The sequence below is a fragment of the Paramormyrops kingsleyae genome, chromosome 5, assembly GCF_048594095.1.
Source record: "Paramormyrops kingsleyae isolate MSU_618 chromosome 5, PKINGS_0.4, whole genome shotgun sequence".
Classification (NCBI taxonomy): domain Eukaryota; kingdom Metazoa; phylum Chordata; class Actinopteri; order Osteoglossiformes; family Mormyridae; genus Paramormyrops; species Paramormyrops kingsleyae.
The window spans coordinates 9,120,582-9,138,118 of record NC_132801.1 but is presented as its reverse complement, the minus strand read 5'-3'; the positions used below and the strand labels follow the sequence as shown (position 1 = coordinate 9,138,118).

The 17,537-nt window shown below is 43.0% G+C and overlaps 2 protein-coding genes across 3 annotated transcripts in view; both read right to left on the bottom strand.

The window, feature by feature from the left end:
* Positions 1-131: 131 nt before the first annotated feature.
* f8a (coagulation factor VIII associated) lies at positions 132-7,523 on the bottom strand. The gene is made up of 12 exons (XM_072712054.1): positions 7,364-7,523; positions 6,822-6,868; positions 6,544-6,616; positions 5,735-5,894; positions 5,342-5,410; positions 4,910-5,030; positions 4,591-4,683; positions 2,673-2,737; positions 2,430-2,511; positions 1,964-2,010; positions 564-619; positions 132-437 (listed from the first exon to the last, which is right to left on the bottom strand). The coding sequence occupies exons 1-12, from the start codon at positions 7,420-7,422 to the stop codon at positions 356-358; spliced, it is 954 nt and encodes a 317-aa protein (XP_072568155.1). The 5' UTR covers positions 7,423-7,523; the 3' UTR covers positions 132-355.
* Positions 7,524-11,926: 4,403 nt separating this feature from the next.
* nfam1 (NFAT activating protein with ITAM motif 1) overlaps positions 11,927-17,537 on the bottom strand; it is a 32,288-nt gene continuing 26,677 nt past the window's right edge. The window contains exons 6-11 of one of the 2 annotated variants that reach the window (XR_011991691.1): positions 15,729-17,405; positions 14,433-14,720; positions 13,955-14,073; positions 13,591-13,695; positions 12,310-12,420; positions 11,927-12,109 (exon numbers count right to left, since the gene is read on the bottom strand). Coding sequence is in view for 1 of the 2 variants with exons in the window: in XM_023807719.2 (XP_023663487.2) it covers positions 12,053-12,109; positions 12,310-12,420; positions 13,591-13,695; positions 13,955-14,073; positions 14,433-14,720; positions 15,729-15,789 (741 nt within the window). In the remaining variant the exon portion in view is untranslated. Of the gene's footprint in view, positions 12,110-12,309; positions 12,421-13,590; positions 13,696-13,954; positions 14,074-14,432; positions 14,721-15,728; positions 17,406-17,537 lie in introns of those variants that run through there. The other variant, XM_023807719.2, reaches the window with a different exon arrangement.

The following is a 17,537-nucleotide window of genomic DNA, read 5'->3' as shown; positions in this document are numbered from 1 at the left end:
GAGTGAAGAAACGCAGCGGAAAGCCACGACACTCGGAATGCTCGACACAGACAGTGGAGACGTGACTCGAATGCAACAGAGCTACTGTAACCATCATACTGCCTAATACACAGACCCATTCTAACAAAACGTGCCGTTTCAAGTCATTTATTAAGTTACACGTTTAAAGACTTTATACAACTCCTGATTTACATATAAACAAAGGACAAAAGTCAAGCTCCACCCCTGTATGAATGGCCCAGGCTGCTCGAGGGGAATGATACAGATCTAGACCTTCATTGTACTCGTGCTGTGTGTGCCTTGGCCTAGCAGATAACCTGTCTGCTGGAATACAATGGGAATGTTCCATTATTGCTTAAATGCCTTGTCCAGAGGGGGTGATGCGTTCTTGTACCACCAAATGGAGGAGATGATTCTGTTCTGCAGAAAGCAGAGGCCTGGACAAATGAATGGAAGGGGAGGGACGGAGACAAAGAACACAGGCAATTGATATTCCATACCGGTAGGATTCACGATAAATAATACATAATGCTTACATAAGCAAGCATTCAGAAGCCACTCACCACAACTCGGTCTGCAGGGATTTCAAAGATTCCGTATCTTTTTCTTGACAGGCCATCTGCAAGGCACAGATGTCAGCGCCCTATATCATAACACCCCTAAATACGCGTCACACATGGCCACCACACTCCGGAAAAAAAAGAAAAGCAGCACCAATTGGGCCATAATAATCTGTTACATCAGCAATCTGTAGGCAGGCCTCACACAGCCAGCTTTCAGGAGTGTGCCGGGAGAGAAAAAGGGGTCGGGGGAGAGTGAGGCAGAACCTAATCAGCCAATTAGGAGAGCGAGTGGCTCTCAGAGATAAAGCACGACCTCACTCCATAATCTCCCCATACTGCTAATCAGAAATGAGTTCCTTTATCTGATTGGAGGGAGACGATAGGAGCCCATTTTCATTCCTCTGCAGATATCACACTTTGCCATTAATCTCAGCGGGCGAACGTCAGCCTTTGCCCACATTTATCCGAGGACACTGCATTTTGCAGTGAAAAACAGGCCCCCACCCAGTCCCTGAGGGCAGTCTTACACCAAATCAAATGCCGCTCAGTTAGTATTTATAAATGGAGGTATATTTGATCTCAGGGCAGCAACATGACCTCAGTACTATGCAACCGGCACCATGGGGAGCATCTCACACCCAGAAACATTACTCCCCTCCACCCACCCCTCCACTGCGCTGCTGTCAGAACCAATCAGAGAAGAGCAGCTGTTATACTAACCAACCACATTCCACGTCAGCTTACAGGTAGCTTTTCCCAGTCTCCCAGTAAAGACGTCTCTTTAGCTGCTGCACTGCCACTTGACTTATTGTCGCTAAAAACAATAAAAGGTCCATAATGCAGAAACAGACATATTCAACTGTTTCAAAACCCTGGAGGATGGGCTTCCGTTTTGAGTTTGGTTGCTGTGGTTGGCTCACTGGGGGCTTTGGGCAGGGATAATGTAAAGTGCTTTATAATATAATGTCGTAAAAAAGCGCTATACAAGTATAACTGAATGAACGGAACAGAAAAATATTCACAAGTGTAGCCTTGCTGTCGTAAGGGGGGGGGGGGGGGGCTGTGGACATACTATGATGTTAAAAACAATATTGCAAATTGCAAAAAAAAGAGATAACTTATTTCACAGTCAAAGAATCAGACAACATCTGGTGGGTGAGGCAACGGCATGTTTTACACCCCGCCACACGCCGAGCAGCTGTTCGGCGACACCAGAACACAGCCATCCACCCTGTGCACCGACGCGCGGCCGGAAAGCCAAACAGCAGCCGCGGGGAGATGCGCCGCGCGAGCGACTCGCCAGCAAGATGCTTAACGCCTATAAATATGAACCCAGCTGGAAGAAAACTGCATTGATGCAGTGATTCGTCTCTGTCACGCCACGACAGCCGAGCACTTACCACCACAGACTGCAGAAGCAGGAACACGTTCTCGGGAAGAAACGTCACTGAAGGAGAGAATATTGAAGGAAAGAGGGAGAAAGAGAGAGAGAGAGAGAGAGAGAGAGAGAGAGAGAGAGAGAGAGTGAGAGAGACAACCTCTTGACATACAATGCATTAGAGCTCAGGGGAGGATTCAATCTAAAGTCACTCCAAATGGAAGTGAAATTGAAACTGGTTTTAAAAATCACACTGCAGGGCTATTTTTTAAGCTGCATTACGTTTTTTAAAAAAAAATTTTTTATTCCAAGCCTATTGTACTAGTCAAAACCAGTTCTCCCACTCTGTCCCCACTATACTAGCATCATGAGTGTTTACAGGTGCAAGCAGTGGTTAGCTTCTCCGATTCGCCTCTTCTTCCAGGGCAGATCCTGCTGTCCACAGGCCGGAAGCTAGAGATAGTCAGCCGAAGAGAGGAACCACCTACCCTGGCTGTGAGAGTCAAAAGACTCCCAGGCGTAACGCTCCAGGGTCTGAGCATGCTCCGGAAGCAGCTTCTGAGGGGGGGGCTGGGAAGCAGAAGGCCGGGGGGGGGTGAGGGGGACAGGGGAGACATCATTTAGACATGCCACCCTTTTCTTTTGTCCAGAAAGAAAGAAAGGAAAAATATATATATATATATATATATATATATATATATATATATATCGTGGTTCAAGTCTTTGTGTACCTCAAGCAGCATGAGCAGAAGAACTCTGGTGACCTCGCATCTGGCCACGACATCCAGAAAGGCTCCTAAGAGGAAGGAGAGCATAGAAGTCGTGTTCAATGAAGGCATAACGAGAGAGGTGATCACGAAAGCTTCTGCACATGCTGCACACACAGAACCAAGGGCACCAGAAAGCAGAGAGGAATCTTTTTACGCCATGCAACATCCTGACATTTAATGTGGAGCCATTTCGCTGCATTTTATTGAAATTGCCCCCCTCCCCCCCCCAAAAACACAAATAAATAAATAAAAATCTGCCTTCTTTGACTGCCTTCATAGTCACACAGAAAGCTAGGAGAGAATGACATTTTAATGGCATTCTTCTCCACATGAGGTTCACCTTTTTAACACAATGTAACAGCAGTAGCTGGTCTACAAATGCAACCCCCCCCCCACCCCCACCCCCACCCCGCCACCAACCACCACTGCTGGTACAATTCAGGAGAAGTCTCTTTGAGGGCAGTGTTTTTCTTTTTTAACCTTGCAATGCTTGACACATGATTATCCATGCAAAATGGGTTTTTAATATGTTTTTAATTATGTTTTGATAGTGCTCTGCTGTCATGGAGAGCTCCAACTGTTGGCCTTGTACGTGCAGTTGCCTGCCCAACACAACCGGCTTCACAGCCGAATTTCTCAGCCGGAGAACAAATGAGCTGTACAGCTATGAGCGCATTTCGCATGTGTTTTATGTTCTCTGATATTCTGAGGAACCAGAAAACATTTAAATGCTGGTTCCACAAGTTTCCCCAAAGTGTCGGTGCTGCTTAAAGTTAATGCAGCATCCAGGCACTTTGGAACCACTAATGCAGCAGAGGGACGTGGGGAAGGTTTACATTAAATTCTTAAAAACGTGTGATTTTTTTATTTTCTTTTATCATTCTGTCCTTTACTGAGCTTCATCGTAATGGCACCAGCATGCACTTGTAGTGACAGTGTAATAATATTTCCTTTTTAAAAAGGAAAAAAATGAACATCTGCTCTGCACTTTGTTAATCCAAAAAAAAAAAAAAACAGGCAGCTTTAAGGATAAAAGCTTTGGAATTAAAGGCTCCCAGTATTTTTTTTGTAGTTAAATATTTAAGCATATAAATAACACAATCAAGGGGTTTTGGAAGCCATTTAAATTATTTCATCCCCTTCCACCTCTTAAACAAACTTAATTGGTTTTACAGAATGTTTTTAGAAAGAATGCTGGCAAATATTGATAGAAATTAACCTAAACAAAAAGAATCCCATTTTAAACCCATCATATGCTATCATATCATCGAATATGATATGTTAAATAAGTAAATAAACAAATAATTACTATAACAATTTAAACAGAATACACTGCTAAACACTGTATGAGATGTTTACAGTCGTGATAGCACTTGGCAGCCATTTTAGATCGCTCTCTCTCTCTCGCTCCCCTCGCTCTCTCTCGTAGCTACAGAGACTAAGTGTGGCTGGATGGACGCTGCCATCGCCCAGCACGAGTAGAAAATATCGCACGGCATATCGCTGGCCTGGGATCAGACCCAAGTTCATAACACCACTGTAAGGTCAAAATACCTTAAGATGAACCATCATAAACCGCGAAGAAAATTACCCACCGCAAAAAAAAAAATGCTTACTCATTTTATCACAAGAAGCTTAAGAAGACTTTATGCCTAATTCTATATAATGTGATGGTAGCTTAAGACACAGGGCAGTGCTGTTAGCTAGCTCACAGCGTCTTGCTGTCTCATCAAATTCTACTTCCCTGCTTGCCTGTTGTCTGTTTGGTGCTGCTGCTTTGTCCTTTTCACGGATAGAATTTCTGTTACTGCTAATGCACCCCAAGACACGATATCAACAGGAAGTGACATCACTGCAGAGTAATGGCAGAGTGCCTCACCCACGGGTGTGTTGGTGCCGGGGACCTGCAGCCCGCGCTCCTGGCACACAAACTGCATCTCCGTCAGCACTGCCAGAGCACTGTAGTAATCACCTGCGAAGGCACATGGTTCAAACTTGGTGACTACACAAGCTCCCCGCCCAGCGGAAAGAAACAAAAAAAACAAAAAAGCAAAAACACACACACATGCTCCAAGCTTCACATTTAAATCTGATCCCCAGGTCAGTATTTACCACGCAGACAGTCATGCCAGTTGACACGTCAAGCAGCGTCAGTCAAAAACGCCCTTCGATGTTGCTTTATCTAGGCCCCCACTCACGTGTCAGGATTTTGCAAGAGGCGATCTCCCCCATGGACAGCAGGGACTCGATTGGCGTCTGGGCCTGCAGCTCCGCAGCTCGCTGGTAATGGACGATGGCTTCGCCGGGCCGGTTCATCTCCTGGATACGGGATTGATACAACGATTCTGATTGCGTGACATTCCCGGGCCGCAACAGGAAGTCAGCCCTACTTTAACGGTGCGAACAGAGCGGGAAGTGGCTGCCGTAATGAAACCATGCATTTTCACCATATCCGTTAATGTACTGAGTACCGGTTACTGTGGGGAGAGCAGGCATACACAAATGTATTTACATTTATTCATCTAGCATATGGTTTTATCCAAAGCAATAGACAAGCGAGGCAGATAAAGCATGACAGTATGTAAATAATGAATATGCAGGCCTAAGTAGAGTCAGAATAAACCAGATACCTTGAGAGCATTGCCCAGTTCCAGGGACAGACTGGCAGCCATCACTGGCTGGTTCATCTCTATGTATACCTGAAAAACAAAGACAACATCTGTGCAATTCTGACCCAAAACCCAGGCACACAAATACCCTCACATTCATATGCCATCCCAACATACACCTACTCGGTATGTCTAACTATTTATCATTCAGCTTGACTGAGAAACATGATCCAAACCAGAACTAAGGAGAAGCGTCAGGCTAAAAAATAAATAAATAAAATAATAATAAAACAAAAAGAGCAAAGTGTGTGCCTATGCCAGGTAAACAAGATTCCTGAGCAGCAAATGTGCCAGAAATATCAACTCTGCACTGCATTCATCACAAGGCCCCAGAAACAAACGGACGGCATTCACCTTGATGGCAAAACTGTAGCAGTTGAGTGCGGCCTGGAGGTGCTCATCAAAGCCGGGGGCTTGCAGTGAGTGATTCTCCCGCTCGGAAAGCAGGAAGAGCCTGGCAGCCTCGGTCAGTGCCAGGGCCTCTCCTGGCGCATTGAATAAAGTCTGCTCACACCTGAGGGTGCGATGTTCACACAGCGCGAGTGTAAACACAGGTTTACCGAAACAGAGGTCACAAGAGCAGTAACACAAAGAGGAGGAAGACAAAAAGTCTTAGATTTACATCACTTCAGGATTCAGAATTTATACAATTTAAATATATATGCAACAAAAAATGAATTACAGCTGAAATAAAGTCTACAGAAAATTTAGCATACCTATGCTTCAGTCTGAAAAAGACATGTATTATATAAATAACACGGACAACCTTTTTATTGTTCTTGTGGGAATATAAGAACTGAAGGTTCTTTTCAATGGGAAGTACACAGAATCCTAAGCCATATGGAAAAACAATTACCAGGCTTATTCTATGTCAAGTGCACATAGTTCCATAATATCCAAAATGTATCCATCTTCAGGGACAGAACCAGCAAGGGACACATCTACTGGGGGCCAAGGAAAGTGTGATAGAGAACCAACACAAGGAGCCATTTATGCCACATCAAGTACCAGCAGACTACCACAATCCATTATTCCTCAGATCTGACAGTCTGACAGACCAACATCGCTCTTACGCACAGCATGAAAACCATCTGTGAACAAGAGGATTCTGGTGTCTGGTCCTTAAATGGAGGCAGAGAGGCAAGTGGTTCTGTGGTCCTCACCTCGCCATGGCCAGATTGCAAAAGGCTGCATACTGCAAGCAGTCCTGCTGTTTCAGCTCTTTGGCCAACTGACCTGCCAGGAGAGACGATCAGGAGGAAAACAGGTTACATGTAGATACAAACAAACAGAACGGAATCAGGGCAAGAAAGGTTAATCTGATTCACTTCGGAGAGAAAGCAGAGCAGTGCCCACCTATAAATCATTAAATTACAGTGGCAAGTGACTACCGCCAATTAGCAGGTATTGCATTACCTGCTGAGAAATGCAAAGAACTCACCAAATTGCTCACTTGCTTCAGCAACATTGGGCTTGCGCAGGAATCGCCTGACAAAAAAAAAAAAGCAAAACACAATAATCAAATCTCTTAACCCATTATAGCTGATAATTACACACTGGGATAACTGTATTTATTGTATTTTTTGTCAAACTGCATTATGAGCCAGCAAAGTAAATAAGATTACAAACAGACACATTATTAAACTCGCTAGCTGCCTTTGTTGTAAGCTGCAGAAATTATAATGACTACGTATGTCGTTTAGTAAAAAAACTTTACAACATCCAACTGGTTAGCTAATACACAAGTACCTAGTTATTAATTAATCAGCTGATTATCCGTCTAGATAAACAGAGTGAAAGGCGAATTACGGAGCGTTTACTGGACAGCTAGCTACAGTACCACTGACAGCCGGGGGACCGCCCCACATCCAGCTAGACAGCCTGCTAGCAAGCCTCTAACAGCGAAGGTATACAATAAAACGCGGCTGGGAATTGGGATAAAAACCAACCTATACTCTTTGAAACGTTTATTTCGCGTCTTACTTTTTCAGCTTATTTGACACAGCCCGATAGCGCGTCAGGAAGTCACCCTCCGCCGCCATGTTTGCTGCACGGTTTTGGGATCGCGCGCGAAAGCGCGTACCCGGTGCTCAGAACTGCGCGGGTGTTCGGCGTTGTCACGTCATCAGTTCTGCACCGGTCAGTGTTGCGCAAGCAAGCTATGAGGCTGCGTACAATTAATACTTTAGGCTCAATCACCTGTTCTGTGTTAATATAATATAACTAATATATTCAGATACCACTTGATTAGCTACAGCTCCTCTTTTATGCCCACAGCCTGCTCCCCCTACTGAAAAAAACAACAAAGACCAGCTTAGCTGTTTACCAGCATGTCCAGCATAATGCATGCCGGTTATACCAATATACCATGAAATATTACTTCATATCCAGCTTCATGTGCAGATAGACCAGCTACACCAGCATGGAAATCATGCTTGTCTATGCTGTTTTTTTTTTTTTCCCCCCAGCAGAGCTTGCAGAGAAAATCATGTGGCCATGACTCAGTACACTCAGCCTGAGGAGTTCAGTTACTGTTCGACAGCTTTACAGACGATATGTGTGATCTAAGCATTTTTTAACGTGTTATGATTGTTGGTGCCAGCATCTCAGATGCAGCCAGTGGCAGTTCTGATGGCAAAAATACCTTGTTAATGAGAGCAGCCAAAGGGGTATAGCTAGGTAAAGCCAACAGGAGGACTACAACTGAAAGAATGTCATGGACCTGACTCTAAGGAAAGCTTTCGGCACCTTGTTTGCATAAAGTAAGCATTCATTTTCAAATCTAACCCCTGATATATTTGTTTTCATTGCAGAGTCAAATGAGATTTGTCTGTTTCAGACCTTTTACATGATTCATGTACTAATATTAGAATCTGCAAGTTTCAAATAATGTCATGTTTTTCCTGTTGTGGTTATTCTAGGAGGAACAGACACAGTCATCATTTATATATATATATATAATTAGGCAACCAAAGAAAGTGATGTTTAAATGACCTTTATATTGGTGTAAAACTATGCTATTATGCCTGTCAAAGTGTGTCAGCTTAGCCATCAAAACCTCTGCTGAAATCACCCCATTTACCGAAACCTTTCAATACACCCATGTATTTTTTTGACTTGACCACTAGCACACCTTGTATAGCTAATCAACATGTCATTTACTTTTCTGATTTAATTAAATTAATTGAGCTGGTGGTGAAATTTAATAAATGGCTGCGGTGCCCCTGAGGAGAGGTTTGGGAATTGAAGCAGTGTCCATATAGCCACCCAACTAGATATCAGTAACTTTTTGCAGAACAGAAAAAAATTCTTACCAACTTTTATTGTGTCACGCTTAATCGATTTTAATTTAATTAACAAAGTGTTTTTAGTTCGAAGCAAAAGTGCACTTACTTCCCAGATAGCTTTAAACAATTTGTTTGTGTGTGTATATATATATATATAAACATATGTCTGGTGGTCCCCACGGACTGGGTTGGGAAACACTGTCTTATAAGTACTCCACACTCTCCTGACCAGGATAAGTGGTTGGGAGACAGATAGACATCTGGGATTTTTCTGTGCATTTTCTCCATGTCAAGCGAGCAGAGGTGTGTGAATACCTTCAGTCGTGATGGTAAACAAATCCAAGCAAAGGATGCCTGGAAAGAGGATTACAGTATATTAGGATATTTCCTGTTATGGAGTTATGGGGTGGAACAGGGTTGGGGGTAAATCCCACACATAAAAGCAAACTTCAAAACAGAGAAGCAGTTTCAGGGGACAATAAAAAAACAAATGAAAAGCAGAAAAAATTCAGGCAAGGGAGTCAGGCAGTAAAATAGCACAACATAAGGACCCGGCATTCAAACAGTAGAAGGGGTTGCTGGAACTGAAATAAAACACGATACACCAGTGTATTCCTGTACTATGAATGAGAGGTAGGTGGAGCTAATCAGCATAGACACTTCAGTCACATGACTCTCCCTTCCCTGACACCTGCATCTCCCTCCACCTTTGCCACAGTAAGTCAACCCAGCAGGTAGCATTGCTGTGGATTCCTGTCAAACTCAGATCCTGAGCCTTAGACCTTCTCACATTGAGCCTGGGCTTCCTCCCATGGTCCTAAGAGATGGATCCGTGGACAGATGTAGTAAGCGTGGTCCACACGAGACATACCGAGGGGTGGCAGGTTTGGAGCAGGTATACAATATCTGAGTAACAGCATGCATAGTTTGTGCAAGGCAGCCTTACGGATTCCCAGTGTGATCCCAGTGAAACCATGCTGCTGTCCACTGGCAAAAATATCACATCGTTAATCATATACAATTTGGATTTAAAGATATGTATGAATTTAAAGTGTGCAAAACATGGCAGACAGGACCTTGGATAGCATGCCAAGGGCATATACTAAGAAAAATTCTGCTAGCAGTATTGAAGTGAACATCTTTTCACTCAAAAACAAACACTTCTACTAGTGATATTATTAAAATACCTTCATAATCATTTTGCATTTGACAGCACATAGAAGCATGTCATCTGGACCAGGTGAGCAGTTCCTGCTGGAGATGTGCTGCTGTAAGCACGTGACTAACATGTCCAGAGACTGAAAACTAGCTAGTGCATGCAGCAAGGAGAACATGTATCATTTACAGAGGTGGAGATTCCAGGTCCAGAAAGTACAAATCCAGACCAGGATTTTGTTTCAACCGACCAGTTGAGCGTAAAGAGTCCCAGTCACAAAGTACGCAACTGGTTGGTTGAAACAAAATCCTGGTCTGGATTTGTACTTTCTGGACCTGGAATCTCCACCTCTGATCATTTATGAGCCTCAGTACCATTATCTTGGTCTTATTATCAGTTGTATGAGCTGAGAAAGTCTACATCACACTTTTTTTTTCCAGACATTCATGACTTCTGCTTTAACACAAACTATCTACTAAACTTACTGTGAGCACAAGTAAGGGGCTGGTACACATGTGGACATTCATGGGTTTTGTGACGTTAGAGTGAAGGATGTGCGCTTCTTTTCTTGCAGGTCTACACGGTTGGGCCATGCAGCCTCTCATTACGTTTGTTTATTTCCACCCATTTCAGGAAGCAGTGATATCGGTTTTACAGTGCTGTTACACGTCACTGGAAATCCCCCAGCTTCCACCTTATTGCAAACAGGGACCAATTACGAGGCAAGTATCTGCTGACCGTTTTTAACCAGCTTTGTGCTGGCCAGTGTGACTGTGACGCCTAAACTGAAAATGTGCAGTTTCACCCAAGGACACAAGTGTTTCCAAGACAACCAGTATAGATAATTATTATGCACTTGGCTGGTGCACATGCCCCAGATAAATTATAAGATACAATTCATCTTTCTACAATATATTTTACCTAAAAACATCTCACTCAGACGTCTGTCAACGCTATAATTTTGCCAGAGTTAGAAGCATAATTAACTCCATTCACGATGAGTCACAAAAGAAATCTGTATTATTGTATAACTCTAAATCCCCAAAACATATCCCATGTTGTGTGGAAGTGACTGGAAGAGAAGGAAAGCGACAATACGGCCAATGAGAGGTCTCCGGGGATGTGGGGAAAAAAAAGAGTTGGAGTGAATAACGTAAGTGCCTCTGCATTGTCTGGAAAACATCCTTCATGTTGTTGTGCAGTAGATCGAGAAAGTATTCAGACCTCTTCATTTTTGTCATGTTTGGTTATTGTTTTGTCCTCCCTGTCCTGTGCGTCTGACCCTCCTGTCTCCCCCCCTCATGTGGCCTTGATGAGCTATGCCTGTTATTAGTTGCCCCTTGTTAGTCTTTAAATATTTAAGCACCTGTTTGTCTCGTCATGCACACTCCAGTCATTAACGTTGTACCCTTGTCCTTCCCCTACAGTTTATAAACCTCTTATATTATATATATATATATATATATCATGTTATCAACATATGTCATGTTGAGATTTAAATTTATTTTACGTTTGTCAACAATCAGCCCATTTATGTCTATTGCACTGCAATAACACTTAAACCTGAACACTACTGTCATTATATGCAGTGTTGAAACAATATGTTATCCCCTGTTTTTACTTCACCCAAATGAATCCTTGCCAATACAAGTAGCCCTTCTAATGAACAACTCTGAACACCCTGTGGCCTGTAGCATCCTGAACTATCACGTGATCAATATAAGGAGAGAGGGGGGTTCAGACTGCATTTTGTACTTTGTGAACGTTCCCAAAAACTCCAATATGATGTTTTGGTTCCCTAAAATGGAGAAGTCCTGTGTCTTTTGGTTAACTAAAAACCATGCAGCAAACCTTATTAAAGATGGTTTGGAGTGACTGTAACACACAATGGCATCTGAAGAAACACATTTTCTACTGGAAACGGTGATTTCTGCACAAATCGGTTGTGCCTGTGATTAGGCTACACAGCCCACCTCCATACTAGTAATGGTTACAGTCATGGCATAAAATCCATTAACTGTAATTAATATGCCAGTTAATTCAAAATCAGTACTCCAAAGTGCAAAACATTTAGCAGTGAAATCCAATTACCTTAAGAAGGAGTTATTTAAAATATTTATTGAGGCGAAAAGACCGAACGAGCAGCTGAGATTTAGGGACACCAATTACACTGAAGAGAGTGTTAGGGAGCAAAGCAGACGAGCGGGAACAACAAAAGGAAACATAGACTTAATAATTTTCATAGACAGATTCAATGATATCTTCTTCCTTTTGTGTTTTCTGCATCTAAAAGAGAAGACAGAAAATGCATAATATACCTTTGCGGGTTTACTTCAGTGGGAGAACTGAAATGTTTTTTCTTCCATATGCTAATTATTATTAGCAACATTATTAATGGATACTCTTTAGTTGTTAAGGATTCATTCATTCACAGAACAGTTGCACTAAAGTGTGGCCTTTGAATTGAAATGCAAGTCTCAGTTCACCTTGCTTGTCTCTTTGGTTGCACTCTGCGCCTCCTTTTTCTGTTTCGTCTCCTTAGCCGGGGAGACTGAACCGATGACGTTGTAAATTGAGGATGTGGAGGGCTGAAGACCCTGAAGAAAAGCACAGGAAAGAAAAAAAGATTCCTATTTCCAGTGCTTTTGTACAGTCGTTCAGTTTTGTACGGTCGTTCAGCTGGGCTTCACGATGAAAGGAGGATGTGGGAACAGGGCTTCCGAATCAGGTGCATGTGATCAGCAGGCTATGAGCTCAGGGTCAGACTTGCATGATGCATGATGCATATTTTCCCAGATTATCGGGTGCCTGCAGTCAGTAATCCTGTCCTCGGGTAAACCTTTGACTGGATTGTTCCCCCAAAAACACACACAAAGACAGTAATGGTACTTTTTAGAAACACCAGTTGGCCCAGAGGCAATTCTAGAGACTCTGGGGCCCTGGGTAAAAAACTAAGGCAGATTTGCCGGACGCCCTCGGGGGTCGCAGTCTACTGCCTGCCCTGCCAATGTGCCTCTGAGTTGGCCGACCCTTTCATGCGACTTTCACTGTCAACTGCACTATACGGAGGGTAGAGTTGAACAAGACACAGCCCGGTGCAAGCATCAAAACTGACACGCGATGAGGCCACATTGCTATATCCTCCTGATTCATTCAGTCCAGCTGATGGGTAATTATCTGTATTATTTACACCTAAAGTAAATCACCAAAGCAAAATACAGCAGGTGGCTTAGTGGCTCAGTAGGTAACACTGTCACTTCACACACCTTCACAGGTGGCTGCTGGAATCCTGCCTACGCTTAGGGTGTGTGGAGTTTATCGGTCCTCCCTGGGTGGCCGTGGTGCTCAGTTTTACCCTCACAGAGCAAAGACATGCAGATAAGCTTGTTAACCAAAGAGTGTGCATGTGCCCCGTGATGGACGGGCATCATATGCAGGATGGACCCCAGCCACGTGAAATGGCTGGGTGCTGCACCTTTCCTCATGTGCTTATCCATGACCAAAGGTCTTCACTGATCTCCCTCATTAAAAGGGTCGGGTTAATAGAGTAATTAAGTAGGGGTTGTGAGGCTTCCAGGATTTTTGACGCCTTAGGAGTAAGGATTTCAGCAATATTCATCAGTGGAGGGACAGGAAAAAATTATTTCTCAGTGGATCATGGACGCAAGAGGGGATATGATCAGCGAATCATTAGCAGTCAAATGATCCACAGGGAAATGAACAAGGAATTAGTGGCAGTCACGTGACTCATAGGGAAATTTACTTACCGTATATACAGATCCATCATTTGCAGAGTCCTCAATACTTTCATCCTTTACTTTTCTGTTTCCTTCCATTCCCTCTTCATTATTCTCAGAATCCTTTGGACAACACTAATAACATACAACATACAACATAACACACATACACGTAAGTGTACCCAAAAGGAAAGTCATTATGTTATTTCAGTGTATCCCCCAAATAGACTTTTAATTATTAAATGCAGCCTTAAGGCAATAAAGGGATACTGGAGGTCAGACATTAATTCAATCCTCATTTCAGAGCATCATGTCTTTATTTTAAAGATCTTGGTGTTACATTGTGCTCTGAAGCAGTCCCATTGGCCTGTGTGAGTTATAGGAAATCCCTCACCCTATAATCCTTACAGAGGACTGTCGAACCAATGACGCTGAACAGAAAAAGTCCTGCAGCGAGACTTCCAATGCAAATGAACACGGAATTATCCGGATCTGGTTCCCGATACCCTTCATCTGAGAAAGAGGGATAGACAGGCTGCAACAATTAGGATGACGAAACAATGGGAGACATGAACTCCTATGACATTTATCTGCAGCGTTGTGCCGTAAGTGGATGTGAGCGGCGCAGCGTTTAACCCAAATGCATGCATTACACTACCCTGTAACGGCCAGTCTGATATCGTGTTAATCAGGAAGTGAAGAAGTTTGCACATTGTTTTGCAAGACTGAGCTGTTTGTCTTTTTAAACCACACCTCTGGAGATCGAAAATTGTAGTTATATCTGTTTTACAGCTTTTTTGTCAATCCACAACTTCCTCGACTGCCACCTTTCTAACCTCCAAAGCCCCTTGCTCCTCTTCCTGAATTCTCACCTCTCACCAGAACCATCCAATACACATATGTGTTTTTGTAAGAGCAGAAGTATTCTCCTGAATCGGAACTGTTGTTGATGGGTAATATCACAATGTTAACGAATTTGTCTGCATCGGTGAGGATTTCTGATCTGTGCTTGAGTATCTTCTTGCCACTCTTAGTATGACTGCATTGAAACAATTCCAAACTTTGGTTCTTCGGGACAAATATGGTGAAATGAAACCTCAGGACGTCCCTCCGTAAAGCCACTGTAATTGGATCAAAACAAGGCTCAATTTTTGGCGCATCTGTGACAGAAAGAGCAAAAAGTTACTATTACAATAAACAATAAAAACAACAGACACCAGGACACGTCACATATATGCCAATCTGTGCAGTGCAGTGAAAATGAGGGGACCAACATTTCCCTGCTCGATGTAAAAATTGTGTTCAATGCCAGATTAATGCTGTAAGTACCACCAGACACATAAGCTATATTGATACAAACCAAGGGAGAACGAACTTCTCTGGGGGCCCTAGGCTGACATGGGTGGACCATTGGAGATATTTTTTTGAGCGGAAAGAGGGAGTGAGAAAGGATGGAACATCAATAATATACTAATGAGAGTACGGGGTGCTAGACGTAAAACTTACTGATCAGGGTAGGGGAGGGAGTGATGTCGATAAAATTAGCCAATCGGGAGGACGGGGGTGTCATAGTGGTGGATCAGTCGGCCATGTTTAAAAAGTTCCATATTTTGCTGTGGCCCTATGCTGCAGCCTAGTATAGCCTATACCATAATGCACCCCTGGATTTTTGCATATGTTCCTTTGATTGCGTTCTCTCCACATCTGTTCACAATTTCCCTACCACTCTAGAGGGACAGTGCCAAAAACATGGGAACTGTAATGCTAGTCTTGTATGTTTACACCCTTCTTCTGTTAGGCTACTTTGCGCAAAATGTCTTGGCAGTGATACCAGCAGTACCACTAGACTCCAGGGTGAACAGCAAGCTGGGCAGCATGAAGGTTCAAAGTAGGAATAGTCCATTACAGTTGGAATGGGGGGGCAACTTTGTTTATCCCGAAAACTGTCACGATGCATGCAAATCAGACATGTTGCTATAATTAAAATTATCATGTTATCATACATGCACAAATGTCAATTCTGGAAATTCTATCTCCAAGGGGCGCCTAATTTTCTGGTCTCCAAACGGCTGCTCGATCTTGCCTTACAGTAAGTCCGCCCCACATAAAACGCTACAGTCGCATTAACCTCAACATCAATTGCCCCGCGGCTGGTGTGTAAATCTTACCTTGAGCCTCTATTCCAAAGCACATCAGTCCACACATCAACACAGCGAGTCTTTGGTCCATGCTGACGAAGCGAGCTTACAACATCGTATCGATTAGCCGGCCATGAAGGATCCCACTCTACAGCATGAGCAAATCCGACCCTGTCGCATAATGCTAACGAAATGTGTCTTAGTGCAAATGTCTGCCGGCTGAAATGAACCTTGCTTTGCTCTGCACACATTTAGCATCGAGTTCATCAGTGTGGTTTCGCAAACACTTCCTCAAATTATAGAATGTACAAGGAAGTGGAAGATACACGAGTATCTGACACGGGAAACCAGCGATGGCACCACGATCCACCGCAGGGCGCACACTCATACGCTACGTGCAATTTAGAGACATCAGTTACACTAGCTACACATTTTTGGTTTGCAGGATGACACATACGGAGTCAGACGTGAACTCAAACAGATTCTCGCATCTGAAGTCGTGAGGCCTCCATGCAACGGCACAGAATTATCAGTGAAGGACATTTACACAAAAAAAACACCTCAGTCGGCTAGAGACACTGTTTAAAAGCAAAGACCATCACATGCGCCTTTCTGTTTTAGTCAATACATTTATAATTCATGTTTTTTATTTACAGGAGGCTCCAAAACTCATCTTTCGCATTGTCACTCCTTTGTTTTCACCAGAATAAAAAAAAAACAATAAAAATGATGAGGACAGCAACACAGCTCAGTTTACATGTCAGATTTATAACAATGCCTTTGTAAAATGGGTAAATGCTCAGTCCGTCTTTGTCCATTTGGCTCTGCCTCAATGCTGCCACTTGTTTCACTCGAAAATATCTTTTTTGTTTCCCATCAGGTAGATAATAAACTATAAAAGTTTAAGCCCGTATGCAGGGCGCTCCTGTGCTCTGCGGAAAGCCGTGAAATGGAACCGCTGAAGGTAACCAGGCACTTGTGCACAAACAAGGAATACCGACAGGCATTCCTACATTACACATGCCCACGGAAAAACTCCCGTCTGCGGAATCTCCGTTTTCTGAAGCCTGAGGCAATGTGACACACGTCTGGTGAACAAGACCTAAATGATATTTCTTTTGTGCCCTATAAAATTTCAAATTGAGATAAGATTCAAATCTAAAACGCTTTCACGGCGATAAAGAAAATTATAATGACAATAGCAAAACTTAATAATGATAATAACAGTCCATTAATACACTGGCCCATTTCCTTCAAACAGTTGGCCCCTTGCTGTTCCCTCCTGCTTACTCACAATGTCCTTGTCTCCAGCCTTCGCTATGAATTCCTATGCACTTAGGATTTAAAAAGGAAAGATTAAAAAAACCATAATGATTAGAATGAAAGGTGAAACAGCCCCACTTTCCTTTTTCTCGGCATATTCAATACAATGTCTTTCCATCTTAATGGTCTCAGTCTGAGGGTTTGGTTCATTTTTTTTTCTCCGTCCAGTCCCTTTGCATCCCCTCACTTATCTTCTTTGATTAATCCACCTTTTTATTTTTTGTCCAAACTGAAGACAGAAAAATCATTTCAAAAAGTTTTTTTTTTTGTTTTTCCTTTATAAAAATGTATTTTCTTGTTCGGCAGAACTAAAATAAAATCCCATTTTCTTCATTTTCCCCCATCCGTGTCTCGGCTTCATCCCTTCATCTTTTTCCAGTTGACCTAAAACAGAACAGTCTGCTTAGAGCTCTTGCGTTCCAAGTCAAGCGGTCAGTTTGGACATGCAGCTATAGGAGCAGCGACATCGACACGTAGTCACACAGCACCAGGGACAATCTGACAGGTGAAGCTACT